Source organism: Aedes albopictus, chromosome 2 (genome assembly GCF_035046485.1).
Source record: "Aedes albopictus strain Foshan chromosome 2, AalbF5, whole genome shotgun sequence".
NCBI classification, from domain to species: domain Eukaryota; kingdom Metazoa; phylum Arthropoda; class Insecta; order Diptera; family Culicidae; genus Aedes; species Aedes albopictus.
The window spans coordinates 490,059,071-490,071,325 of NC_085137.1; the positions used below are offsets into that span (position 1 = coordinate 490,059,071).

The following is a 12,255-nucleotide window of genomic DNA, read 5'->3' on the forward strand; positions in this document are numbered from 1 at the left end:
AGTCGTCGCCAATTGTGGTACCCTTCCGGAAGCAACTCTCGCAACGGCAAACTCCAGCTCTCCAGTTCAGTAGCTTTCTCCGGTCGTTCGGATTCACCAGACTTCCCACAGGTTCGCTGTCCGTCGTCCGCCGACGCTCCACTTTTTATCGCAACTGTCACTGTACACGCTCATTCGTAACTGCTCAATTCGCACCATCTACACACTCAATGTAAACATAGAGAGTGCATGCCAGTACAAACCCTACAACTGTGTGACCATCGCGTTGGTGACCGTATTCTTCATTACACCAACAAAGCTAGCCCTGATAATGTTTGACAATTCTCAGGTCATTTTGACGGATCACACACAAGCACGAAAAAGGCGGATAATATATTCTACTTTATCGATCTTGCAGCCGTCCTTTTCATGCTTATGTTACATCTGTCAAAATGACCTGAGAATTGTCAGTCATTTTGAGGTTAGGTTCGTTGGTGTAATCACAGATAACAGACGTTTATGCTTATATTGACAATGTGTGTAAAACGGCTCAACAGCCATTTTGTATGTAACGAGCAGCTGAAACTCATGTGGCAATCATTTAGAGATGGCGCAGTGATCGATAGTCAGTGATCGCTTTCAAGATTGCATGCACTACGCAATTTTACATTCAAGATTGTATTCGATCTTGAATGAAAGTGGAACTTTGAACTATTTTTGCATTCAAGTTAGATGTAATGTCGCAAACAGTTGAGTAGATGGCGGTAGTGAGCCAACGTATATCGTTTTGAACATTTACACAGGATTCTGCGAAAAATTTGTACTAGCATAAACATCTGTTATCTGTGGTGTAATGAAGAATTCTGCGGTGTGTTAACAATTTGATTCAATTGTTTTTCTATTGTTATTTTAACATTGAATTTTATTGTAAGAGCATTGTTTTCAATGGTTCTGTTACATTAGAATCCTATGCTTTTCTATCGTATTTTTTATCCGGGTTGATGTGTGGAAAACCTGGTGAAAATTCAGGCAAGGAATCGCTCAAGAAATGAGATTTTTCTTGACCCCAGTATGGAGCTGAGAAGATATGTCAAATCAAATGGAACTTGCCGAGGAGCTTGCTCTTGCAATTTCTAGACCATTTCGGTTAATTGTAATTGAATTTATTAATCATACGTGAACCATCTTGTACATTTATCGGGTGAAAAATAATGCACTAAACCGAAATAACTACTTGAGCGATTCCGATTCCGTTTGAACTCCATAATGCCCTCGCATATGCCATTTAGAAAATACCCGCGAGATTTGTGAGGATTCTTCTTTATCGACATAATCAAAAACAGAAACGCCCAGCTCTATTTCTTACAAACGTCAAAGTCACAAAAGTTCCCAGCGGAGAGAGACAGACATTTGGATCACTTTTTTCGCTGGCTTCGGCACGTAAACAAATCAAAATTTTTTCTCCGACTTTTCGACCGTAAAAATCATCCGAAACAGTGTAATTTGTGAGTTATTTCCGTTTTTTGTTACCAATTTCTCTTTGTAATATGAAACTCCAGGTGAACGAAGTGATTGCGCTTTAGAATAAGTGATTAAATTGTGCCGGATTCGGATTTACGTCGGCGCTCCTTGAGTGCAGGAAAAAGTGGATCAAACAGCAATCGTCAACAACGTCACAAGAAGAAGAAAATTTATTCGCATCTCTGGAAGGGTTGTCCGGTGCTTGTTGGAGATTTCTCTGATTGAAATCGGTCACCAGATGTTCCGTCCTGTGGTTGCTGGAGTGAACCCCGGCGTAACTGTCCTGTGAGTAGTGTGTCAGGTCCGGTCGTTTCGATTTCGGGGTGGGTGTGGGGCAACGCCAGAAGAAGTAGATAGATAGCGGATCGAAACAGCTGAGGCGGCGGCGGCGACGACGACGACGACAATTACGAGACGGCAAGATGTTGACGCACAAGAACAATCAAGGCGGACGGAAGAAGATGCAGGTGTCGTTCGTCATCCGAGATGCGGAGGAAAAACGGCACCGCAACGGTGTCAACGCCCTGCAGCTGGACGCGATCAATGGGCGGCTGTACTCGGCTGGACGGGATGCCATCATCCGGGTTTGGAACTCGATGCAAAACAACTCCCAGGAGCCGTACATTCAGAGCATGGAGCACCACAACGATTGGGTGAACGACATTGTGCTGTGCTGCCAAGGAAGAAATTGTAAGTTTTTTTTTCATATATGGGGACATAGACCAATATTCTGTATTTGCATAATCTGAATGTTTTTTTCTTAATTGAAAACATTCGGTTAGACATGAAGTTCAAAGTTCATTTAGAAGTTTTGGTGAAGCTTGAGTAGATTTAGGGGTTTTGGTCTATTTTTAAGATAAAAATTGAATCTTCTCTTACAAAAATCATTCAATAGTTGCAAAACTTAAGCAAGTTTTATCACTAAATCAAGTAGTGAGCGGCATTATCATTAACTCATATCCGCCCAGCGTCCTATTTATGGGACAGTACTGCTGAGGTGAATATTTTGAGAATCACAACATTTCAGCATACTGTCTTTGAAGATGCCATACTCTTTTATGAAAAGTTACCATTGGCGTAATTAGAGGGGGGGGGGGCCAGGGGGGCCAGCCCCCCCCCCCCCCCAGAATCCGCCAGGCCCCCCCCCCAGAAATTTTTCATGACTTTATATATGGAAATTGGAAAAAATCTGAAAACCACTGTCGTGGTGACAAACAAAGATCTATATTCTCAATTTAGTTGAAAATCGGAGTTTTCGACTAGCGAAGTTGGATTTTTCTCCAAATCCGTGCGTCGGACCTAACTTCGGAAGTGGTGCGCTGTATAGCAAACAGCTATACAGCGTACCACTTCCGAAGTTAGGTCCGACGCACGGATTTGGAGAAAAATCCAACTTCGCTAGTCGAAAATTCCGGGTTTCAACTGCACATACAGTAATAGAAATTTATTTGGCATAATATGTGTTTAAATTGACAGTTATTGGAAACAATTCTCAACTTGTCACTCTTTACAAGATCATTGTCCAAAATGGTCTGTGTAATTAGTTAGTTTTGTTTGGAAATATTATATAATCAGAATTATATAAAAAGCAATACTTTGTACATCTTCTTTTTTTTTTTAAATCGCAGAGAAATTAAATCTAAATGATGATTTCCAGGAATTCCTGGATGGGTATCTTTAGGAATCTTTGAATTTTCTAGCAGCATTACTGCAAAATATGGTTAAGTGCTTCTTTATGGAAATCAAGTATCATGTGGCCGGCTGTTCGGGCTCGAAAGAAGTTGATCATCAATATTAATTTCTATTCCCGATCAGCCTAGATAGCCGTGTAGTGGCGGTAGCAGTTCCTTCAACTGGCTAAGAATATCACTACGGATTGTCTGATCCGGTGATAAGAGTCCACCAAACAGGCGATCCCTAATTCATGGTGTCATGCGGCTTAATGCGTACCGTGCCTAAGAATGGATGGTTAGGGGGGTCTAATAAAAACCTAACCGCTAACGGTGCCTGTGGAGTACCAGGGCACCCTCCACAGTATTTTGCCCTTACTGTGTTAAACGGAGCAATGACGCAGTGGACCTTATTTTTCTCCTGTAAATAGTAAAAAAAATGAGTACCTTGAAAATTATCCAAACAAATCTTCACCACGCGAAGGGTGCTTCAGCTGTGCTCAGCAGAAGATTTATTAGAGAACAGTTAGACGTGGGCTTAATTCAAGAGCCCTGGGTAAATAATGGAAGGGTAATGGGTTGCTCTTCGCAGAATTGTAGGATTTTGTACGACGAAAGTCAGTCTAATCCAAGAACAACCATTTTAGTAAGTAGGAGAACAAAATTTGTCCCAATTACTGAGTTTATTACTAGAGACATTGTTGCGATTAAAATGGAGGTCCCAACAATCCAGGGAAAAACTGAGGTATGCATTGCTTCTGCATATTTTCCGGGAGACGTTGATGATGTGCCTCCATCTTTGGTCGTAAGTTTTGTTAATTATTGCAAAAAAATAAACGCCCAATTTGTAATAGCGTGCGATGCAAATGCCCACCATACCATATGGAGCAGTACAGATATTAATAAAAGAGGTGAGGATCTCCTGAATTACATTTCGTCTAATAAGGTATGCACACAGCAAAATCTGGCCAAAGGAAATCAAGCAGTAATAATTCATTCCAACTTGTTCCCAAACCAAAAGCAATTCATCGTAAAAAAGCATTAATTTACTTTAAATCAACATCAAGACATTGCTGATTTGACTTGTTATATCCGTCATCTTGAGTTTTGAGCTTGAGTCCTTCCGTAAAGTTTTGCACAGTACCTTCGACCGCATGCCAAGAAATTTTTACCACCTTTGTGTCAAAATCAATCTTATTTTTCGATGAAAGCTGTCGTTCTTGACATTTTTTGAAGGTTCCAATTCACAGTTACTCAATATTTTTCAATTGGGTTGAGTTTTGAAGTGTATGAGATTTTACGTTTTTTGGAAAAACGCAGTACAATTTCTACATAGTTTTCTGCATACAAACGCAAGCATTCTCCGCCAAAAACAGGGGACAAAAATCAATTCAAATCAATACACAATATCTAAGCTTTTGAATAAGGGGTGCCAGCCATTTTTCCCGACATTTCCCGTAGTGAAAAAGATGATTTGCTGTACATGTATTTCTAAAAGTTCGGTTTTTCAAACCACAAATTCATATTGTTGACCAAACTATGTATTTCTTGCCAAACTTCGATTTTTTCTTACTCTTAAGTTGATCTGCAACCTTTCCAAGTTGTAATGATGTATAGAACCGAATACTTGAAAGCTAACTTAGGTCTGCGGGGACGGTCGCTTTAATGTACATTGTCAGATTTTCAGCACGTTTGTGCAAAAACTTTTCGAGGACTTCTTGTTCCCTTGACTCTATTTTAAACACAATGTCAAAATATATCCCGAAGTAAATATTTTTCGATTCCTTACACAATAAGCTTTCATTTGCGCCAGAGATTGCCACGATTCGTTGAAAATAGAGAAATTTCTATCCAAAATGCGGTGGCTAGATTTTGCTGTGTGCGTACCTTAACATAGACATTTGCAATAAAGGGAATTCTCCAACTTTTGTTAATGCTATTCGACAGGAAGTTTTAGATCTTACGCTTTGTAGCTATCTGCTATCAGATAAGATCGCGAACTGGCATGTTTCTGATGAGGAATCATTGTCAGATCACAAACATATCAGGTTCGATTATAAAGCCGGATCAAATTTAATTGAAAGCTATAGAAACCCAAAGAAAACTAATTGGGACCTCTACAGCTTTTATTTAATGAATGAAAATTCATATAAGGGTGAGCAGATCTTGTCTGTTTCACAGTTGGAAAATGCCTCTGATGAGATTATTGATAAAATGATTTCATCATATCATGCTAGTTGCCCAATCCGACAGAGGTCATCCAACAGGGATGTCCCTTGGTGGAATGATAAGCTGATCTGAGGAAGAAATCAAGACGGTTGTTCAATAGAGCAAAAGTTACATCTGATTGGGTTCAGTATAAACAAGCCCTTACAGAATACAACAGAGAATTGAGACTAGCCAAACGCAAGGACTGGAGACGGGTATGTGAAGAGATCAATAACGCTCCTACGGCTGCAAGGCTTCATAAAGTCCTTTCGAAAGACCATTCAAATGGTCTTGGAAGTCTTAAAAAGGAAGATGGCAGTTTTACTGTTGATTCTTCTGAAACATTGGAAGTAATGATGAGAACTCACTTCCCAGGATCGATTCCTTATTCGGATGAAGAACAGGACTCGGATAAGGCAAGACATGCGTGGTCGACCAATGCCTATCAAAAAGCTTGTGAAATCTTCACACCGTCGAGGGTCGAATGGGCATTGAGTTCTTTTCAACCTTTCAAATCTGCCGGGAAAGATGGAATTTTCCCAGCTTTACTTCAACATGGAAAAGAGGCGATTTGTCCGCTCTTAACCGAAATATTCAGAGCCAGTATTACTTTAGCTTACATACCTAAGGCATGGCGGAAGGTTCGTGTTGTTTTTATCCCAAAAGCTGGCAAGCGGGACAAAACAACTCCAAAAGCCTTCAGACCCATAAGCCTTTCTTGTGTTCTGTTAAAGACCATGGAGAAAATAGTGGATGACTTTGTCAAGTCTACCAGCTTAGTAGAAATGCCTCTAAGCAAGTTTCAATTTGCTTATCAAACAGGCAAATCTACTATAACAGCGCTACAGTCGCTAGTCGGCAAAATTGAGAAATCGTTTCAAGCCAAGGAAATAGCCGTGGTTGCTTTTCTCGACATTGAAGGAGCATTCGATAACGCATCCTACAGCTCAATGCGTTCTGCAATGGAAGCAAGGGGCTTGGATAAATGCATTATTGAATGGATAATATATCGATGCTTAGAGATCGAGAGATCTCTTCCGTTCTTGGAGGTGCGCAACTATCAGTAAGATCTGTGAAGGGCTGTCCTCAAGGAGGAGTACTATCGCCCTTATTGTGGTCTTTGGTAGTGGACGAACTCCTTAAAAAACTCATCAATCAAGGCTTTGAGGTTATTGGATACGCAGATGATGTAGCTATTCTGATACGTGGAAAATATGACGACACGATATCTAGCCGGCTACAATCTGCGTTGAATGTTACCATAAAATGGTGCCGAGAGGAGGGATTAAACGTAAACCCTTCAAAAACTGTAATTGTACCTTTTACTAGAAGGTTAAAAATAAATCTTACTGAACCTTCTTTAGATGGAGTTCAAATTCAGTTCTCAGAAGAAGTTAAACATCTTGGGGTAACTTTGGACAAAAGACTGAATTAGAATTCTCATTTAAACAATGTTTTAACCAAGAGTACCAATGCCCTTTGGGTTTGCAGCAAAGCCTTAGGAAAAACCTGGGGTCTTAGACCTAACATGATTCACTGGATCTATGCTGCAATAGTCCGGCCTAAGATTACTTATGCTTCACTTGTTTGGTGGCCCAAAACAAATGAGGTAACCTGTCAAAAGAAGCTAAGTAAGTTACAAAGACTTGCATGTATATCTATGACAGGAGCAATGAAAAGCACTCCATCAGTTGCTTTGGATGCCCTTCTTAATTTACTGCCATTGCATCAATTTGTTAAACTACAAGCGGCAAAAAGTGCCCTGCAGTTTATACGTTACAATAAAGTCCTAGACGGGGATCTTGCTGGACATTTGAGGATCATCAAAGACTTCAAATAAAACATGGACATAAAAACAGTAGAAGATTGGATGATAACGAAGATCAACTATGATGTTCCCTTCAAAGTGGTGAAACCATGTCGCTATGTTTGGGATGCTGGTGGGCCAAGTTTACGTCCAGGTTCTATTGTATTTTATACTGATGGGTCCAAGATGGGAGAAAATACTGGAGCTGGTGTTTTTGGCCCCGGTATCAGTAAGGCTATACCAATGGGATGCAGTCCCACTGTATTTCAAGCGGAAGTTCAAGCCATTCTCGAGTGTGCCAACATTTGTCTGAAAAGAAATTATAGGTTTGCCAAGATCTGTATTTTTTCGGACAGTCAGGCGGCTCTAAATGCGCTAAAAGCTTGCACGTGTCAATCAAAGCTAGTGTGGGAATGCATTATTTCTCTGAAGCAATTGGCCAGTAGGAACGAGGTAACTTTATACTGGGTGCCCGGTCATTGTGGAATTCTGGGAAATGAAAACGCCGACAATTTAGCTAGACAGGGTGCGGCATCAAGCTTTGTAGGCCCTGAACCTTTCTGTGGAGTTCCTGAGTGTGCTCTTCGGATGAAACTAAAAACTTGGGAAATGTCCACGGTAGAATCTAATTGGAATGCCACGGATACATCCAAGCAAGCAAAAAGGTTCATAAAACCCAGTGCAGAAAAAGCCAAGTCCATACTGAATCTAAACAAAAGAGATCTCAGGGTAATTACTGGTCTGATGACTGGCCACTGCCCGAGTAAATATCATCTAAGTAAGATTGGAAAAATCCAATCCTCCGAGTGTCGTTTCTGTCAAACGGAAAACGAAACTGCCGAGCATTTACTCTGCAACTGCGGAGTGCTGTACCATCACAGATTGGCGATATTTGGTAAAGGGTTTCTAGAGCCCTTGGAAATTTGGAGAAGTAATCCCAACAGGGTAATAAACTTTATAAAACGAGTTGTGCCTAGTTGGGATCAGGTGTTACATCAACCATTGTCCATCACAGCTCAATTGTGACAGGATACTTGACTAGCACCAAATTAAATATGGGTCATACCACAATATTCCTAAATAATGGACGCAGTGGTTAAAAGGCTCTACAGATGAGGGGAAAAAAAAAAAGTATCATGTGGGAAAAAACTCTGGTTGAATTTGCAATAGAATTCCAGCAAAAGTTTGTGAATTCCTAGTGAGAATAGATGTACGTAGCTGAAGCGTAAACGCAAGTGTATTCATTAAAACAATGCTGGAGGTGATTTCTAGTCGGTCACTATTAATTTCTTTTATTTCGTGGGCCAGGGGTATTTTTGCGTCTATCAAACAACGCACAAATTCAAATGGTCATTGAGGAAGTTTTAATATATTTAAAAGCTGGTGCTGCAAGATGTAATCGTAAGTTTGAAGGTAGTCATGATTGGACTTGTAAAAGACTTGGTATTCATGAGATAATTGTGAAAGAATTCCTGGATGACTTCTTGGGAAATTTCTTGACTTCTATGTCCCTCTAAAATTATTTAAAAGAATTTCAATACAAATCGCTGGAGGAATTCCTCTAGAAATCCTTCAAATTAATCAAAAAATCTACAAGTAATCCTAAAAAAAAAACCCTGGGGTGAATCCCTGAAAAACATTATGAACCGAATACTGAAATTTTTTAACTAACCGCTGAATAAATTTTTAAAAAAATCCCGAGAGAAATTTCGGAAGAAATAATTACAAGAATTCTCGGAGCAATACCTGCAGGAATCCCTGGAGTAATTTGTGAAAGTATACCTGGAGGAATCCTTGGATGAATTCCTGGAAAACTACTTACTAGAAAACTTTTTAGATGAATCCTTGGAGGAATTTCTGGATGCATTCCTGGAGGAATCCTTAGAGGAATTCTTCAAGAAATCACAGGAGGAGTTCCTAGATGTATTTCTGGAGGATATCCGGGAGAACCTTCTGGAAAAATTCCATGCGGAATCTCTGGAAAAGTTCCTGGACTAATGCCTGGAGCATTAGGGGATTTTTTTTATTATCGTACAAATTGGTATGAAGTTTCTGAAGGTTAATGAAATTAGGTAGGGATCATATATATTTGAAAAACTAAATTGAAAAAATCAGGGTCGCCTAATTTTCCGGAAAACTCCAGTGAAAATCAAACATTTTCCACAGACACCACCTACTTTGAAAAATCATAGCACGAATCATCATAGGCACATTTTTTTTTTGTGAAATCATAAGCAAATTTTCTCAGCAATTCCAAGATGGATTTCTGGAGGAAATCCTAGAAATTTTTTTGGACAAATTCCTGGCGGATTCCCTGGAAAAGTTAATGGATTGATTGATCGATTTGTCTTTTTTAAAGAGACTTTCAGCCCTTGGCTCCAAAGTTAATGGATAAATTTCTGAAGGAGGCATCCCTGGAGAAGTTTCTGGAGTAAAGCTTGGAGCATTAGATAAATTTCTGATGAAATTCCAAGATAAATTTCTAGAAGAATTCCCAGAGGAATTTCTGGAGGAATTCCTGGAGGAATTCTTGGAGGAATCACACGGAAGAATCCTTAGAGGAATCCCTGCAGGAATTTCTGGTATATTCTTGGAGGAATTCCTGGACGGATTTCTAGAGGAATCCCTGGAGTTGAAATTCATGGATTAATTCCTAGAGGAAACCTGAAAGAATTTCCGGAGGAATCCCTAGGAAAAATTCCTATAGAATTTCCTGAAGAATCTCCTGAAAGAATATCGGAAGCAATCTCTAAAGGATTTCCTGCAGAAATTCTTGGAGGAATGCTGTAGGAATTTCCGAAGAAATTCCTGGAGGGATTCCTGGATCAATTTCTGAAGAAATTCCTGTAGGAATTTCTGAAGAAATACCTACGGTCAATCTTGGTGGAATCTCTTGAGGAGCCCGTGGAGACACTGCGGTAGTAATTTCTGAGGAATTCCCAGAGGAATTCCAGAAGGAATTCCTACATGAATTCCTGAAGGACTTTCTGAAGGAATTCCTGGGGTATTTCTGAAGAAACCTCATAAGGAATTCCCGCAAAATTTCTTAGAGAAATGTCTACAAAAATTCTTCAAAGAATCCCTGGAGATATTCTTGGAAGGCACCCTGGAGAAATCCCTGAAACAAATTTCTGGAGGAACCTTAGGAGGGATTCCTGGAGGAACTTCCGGACAAGTTCCAGGTAGAATTTCAGGAGGAATTTCTGGACAAATCTTTATAAGAAATCTTGGGGAAATTCCATGGAACTATTCATGGATGAATTCCAGGAGGAATCTCTTAATCAATTCTTTGAGGAATCCTTCAATGAATTCCTGGAAGAATCTCTAGAGGAATTCTGGAAGGAATCCATAGAGAAATTTCTGAATATATTCATAGAGAAATTCCTAAAGAAATTCCTAGAGAAATTCCTAGAGGAATTCTGAGAGGAATTGCTAATGGAGTTCCAGGAGAAATTTCCAGAGGAATTTCTGGAGGACTAATACAGGAGCAATTTCAGAAGGAATTTCTGGAAGAATTACTGGAGAAATCATCGGAGGAATTTCTGTAGGAATCCATGAAATAATTCCTGGAGGAATGTGTAGAGGAAACCGCGGAGTAGAAATTCCTGGATTAATTCTTGGGGGAAACCCTGGAAGGATTTCTGGAGGAATTCCTGGAACAATTCCTGAAGGAATTGCTGTGCGAATTTCCAAAGAAATTCCTGGAGGAATTCCTGGATCCATTCCTGAATACATTACCGAAAGTATTCCTGAAGAAATACCTGGGGTAATTTTTGGTGAAATTCGTGGTAGAACTCCTGGAGGAGTCCCTGGAGAATTGCCTGGATGAAATCCTGGAAGAATTCCAGGAGAGGAGGAATATCTGGAATAATTCTTGAATAAATTCCAGAAAGAATTTGTGGGGAAATTTTTAAAAGAATCCCTTGAGGATTTCCTGGAGGATTCCAGATAAAATATTTAAAGGAATTCCTAGAGATATCTCAGGAGGAAATCATTCAAGAATCCCAGGAAGAATTATTGGAATATTTCTTGGATAAACTCCGGGAGGAATTCTTGGGGTAATTTCTAAATAAATCCCTGGAGGATTTTCTAGATAAATTCTTGGAGAAATCGCGGTAGTAATTTCTGAAAGAATCCTGGATGAATGCCTGGAGGAATCCCTATAGAAATCTCTGGAGGAACTTCTGGAGGAATGCCTGGAGTAACCCCTGGATAAATTCCTGGAGACATGCCTGTATCAATTCCTGGAGGAATCTCTCGAGAAATTCCTTAAGAAATCCCTGGAGGAAACCCAGGGGAATTTCCTTGAAAAATTCCTGGAGAAATTCCTGGACTAATGCCTGGAGTAATATCTGGATACATTTCTAGAGGAGTTCCTGGTGGAGTTTTCATAAGAATTCTGGGAGCAATCTAGTGGAGTTTGGAGTTTTTAGAAGAACTCCCGAAGCAATCTCTAGATGAATTGCTGGAGAAATCCCGGGATGAGTCCATGGAGAAATTTCTAAAGAAACCTCTTGAAAAGTTCCTAGAGGAATCCTTAGAGAAATTTCTAGAGAAATTCTTGCAAGAATCCCTGGGAAAATTCTTTGAAAATCCCTGGAGGAATCCCTGAAGCAATTTCTGGAGAAACCTCAGGAGGAATGCCTGGAAAGTTCTGGACAAATTCCTGCAGGAAGTTCTGGATGAATTCCATGCGGAATCCCAGGAAGAATTCCTGGATTAATCTGTAAGGGAATTTTGTCAAAATTCCTTGGAACTATCCCTGGAAGAATTCTTGAATGAATTCCTGGAGGAATCTCGAGAGAAATTCTGGAAGCAGTTAATAAAGGAATTTCTGAAGAAATTCCAAAAGAAATTTCTGAACAAATTCCAAGAGAAATTTCTGAAGAAAATCCAAAAGAAATTTCTAGAGGAATTCCCAGAGGAATTTTTGGAGGAATTCCAGGAAAAATTTCTGAAGGAATTGCGGTAGTAATTTCTGAAGGAATTCTTATCGGAGTTCCTGGATCAATTCCTGGAGGACTTTCTGAAGGGATTCTTGGGGTAATACTAAAGTATCCTCTTGAAGAA

At 39.8% G+C, this 12,255-nt stretch overlaps 1 protein-coding gene across 1 annotated transcript in view; it reads left to right on the plus strand.

The window, feature by feature from the left end:
- Positions 1–1,387: 1,387 nt before the first annotated feature.
- The window catches only part of LOC109423300 (WD repeat-containing protein 48 homolog), a 53,638-nt gene continuing 42,770 nt past the window's right edge, over positions 1,388–12,255 (plus strand). Inside the window, exon 1 of the mRNA XM_062854201.1 lies at positions 1,388–2,190. Within this exon, the coding sequence (XP_062710185.1) occupies positions 1,923–2,190 (268 nt within the window). The 5' untranslated portion in view covers positions 1,388–1,922. The remainder of the gene's footprint in view (positions 2,191–12,255) is intronic.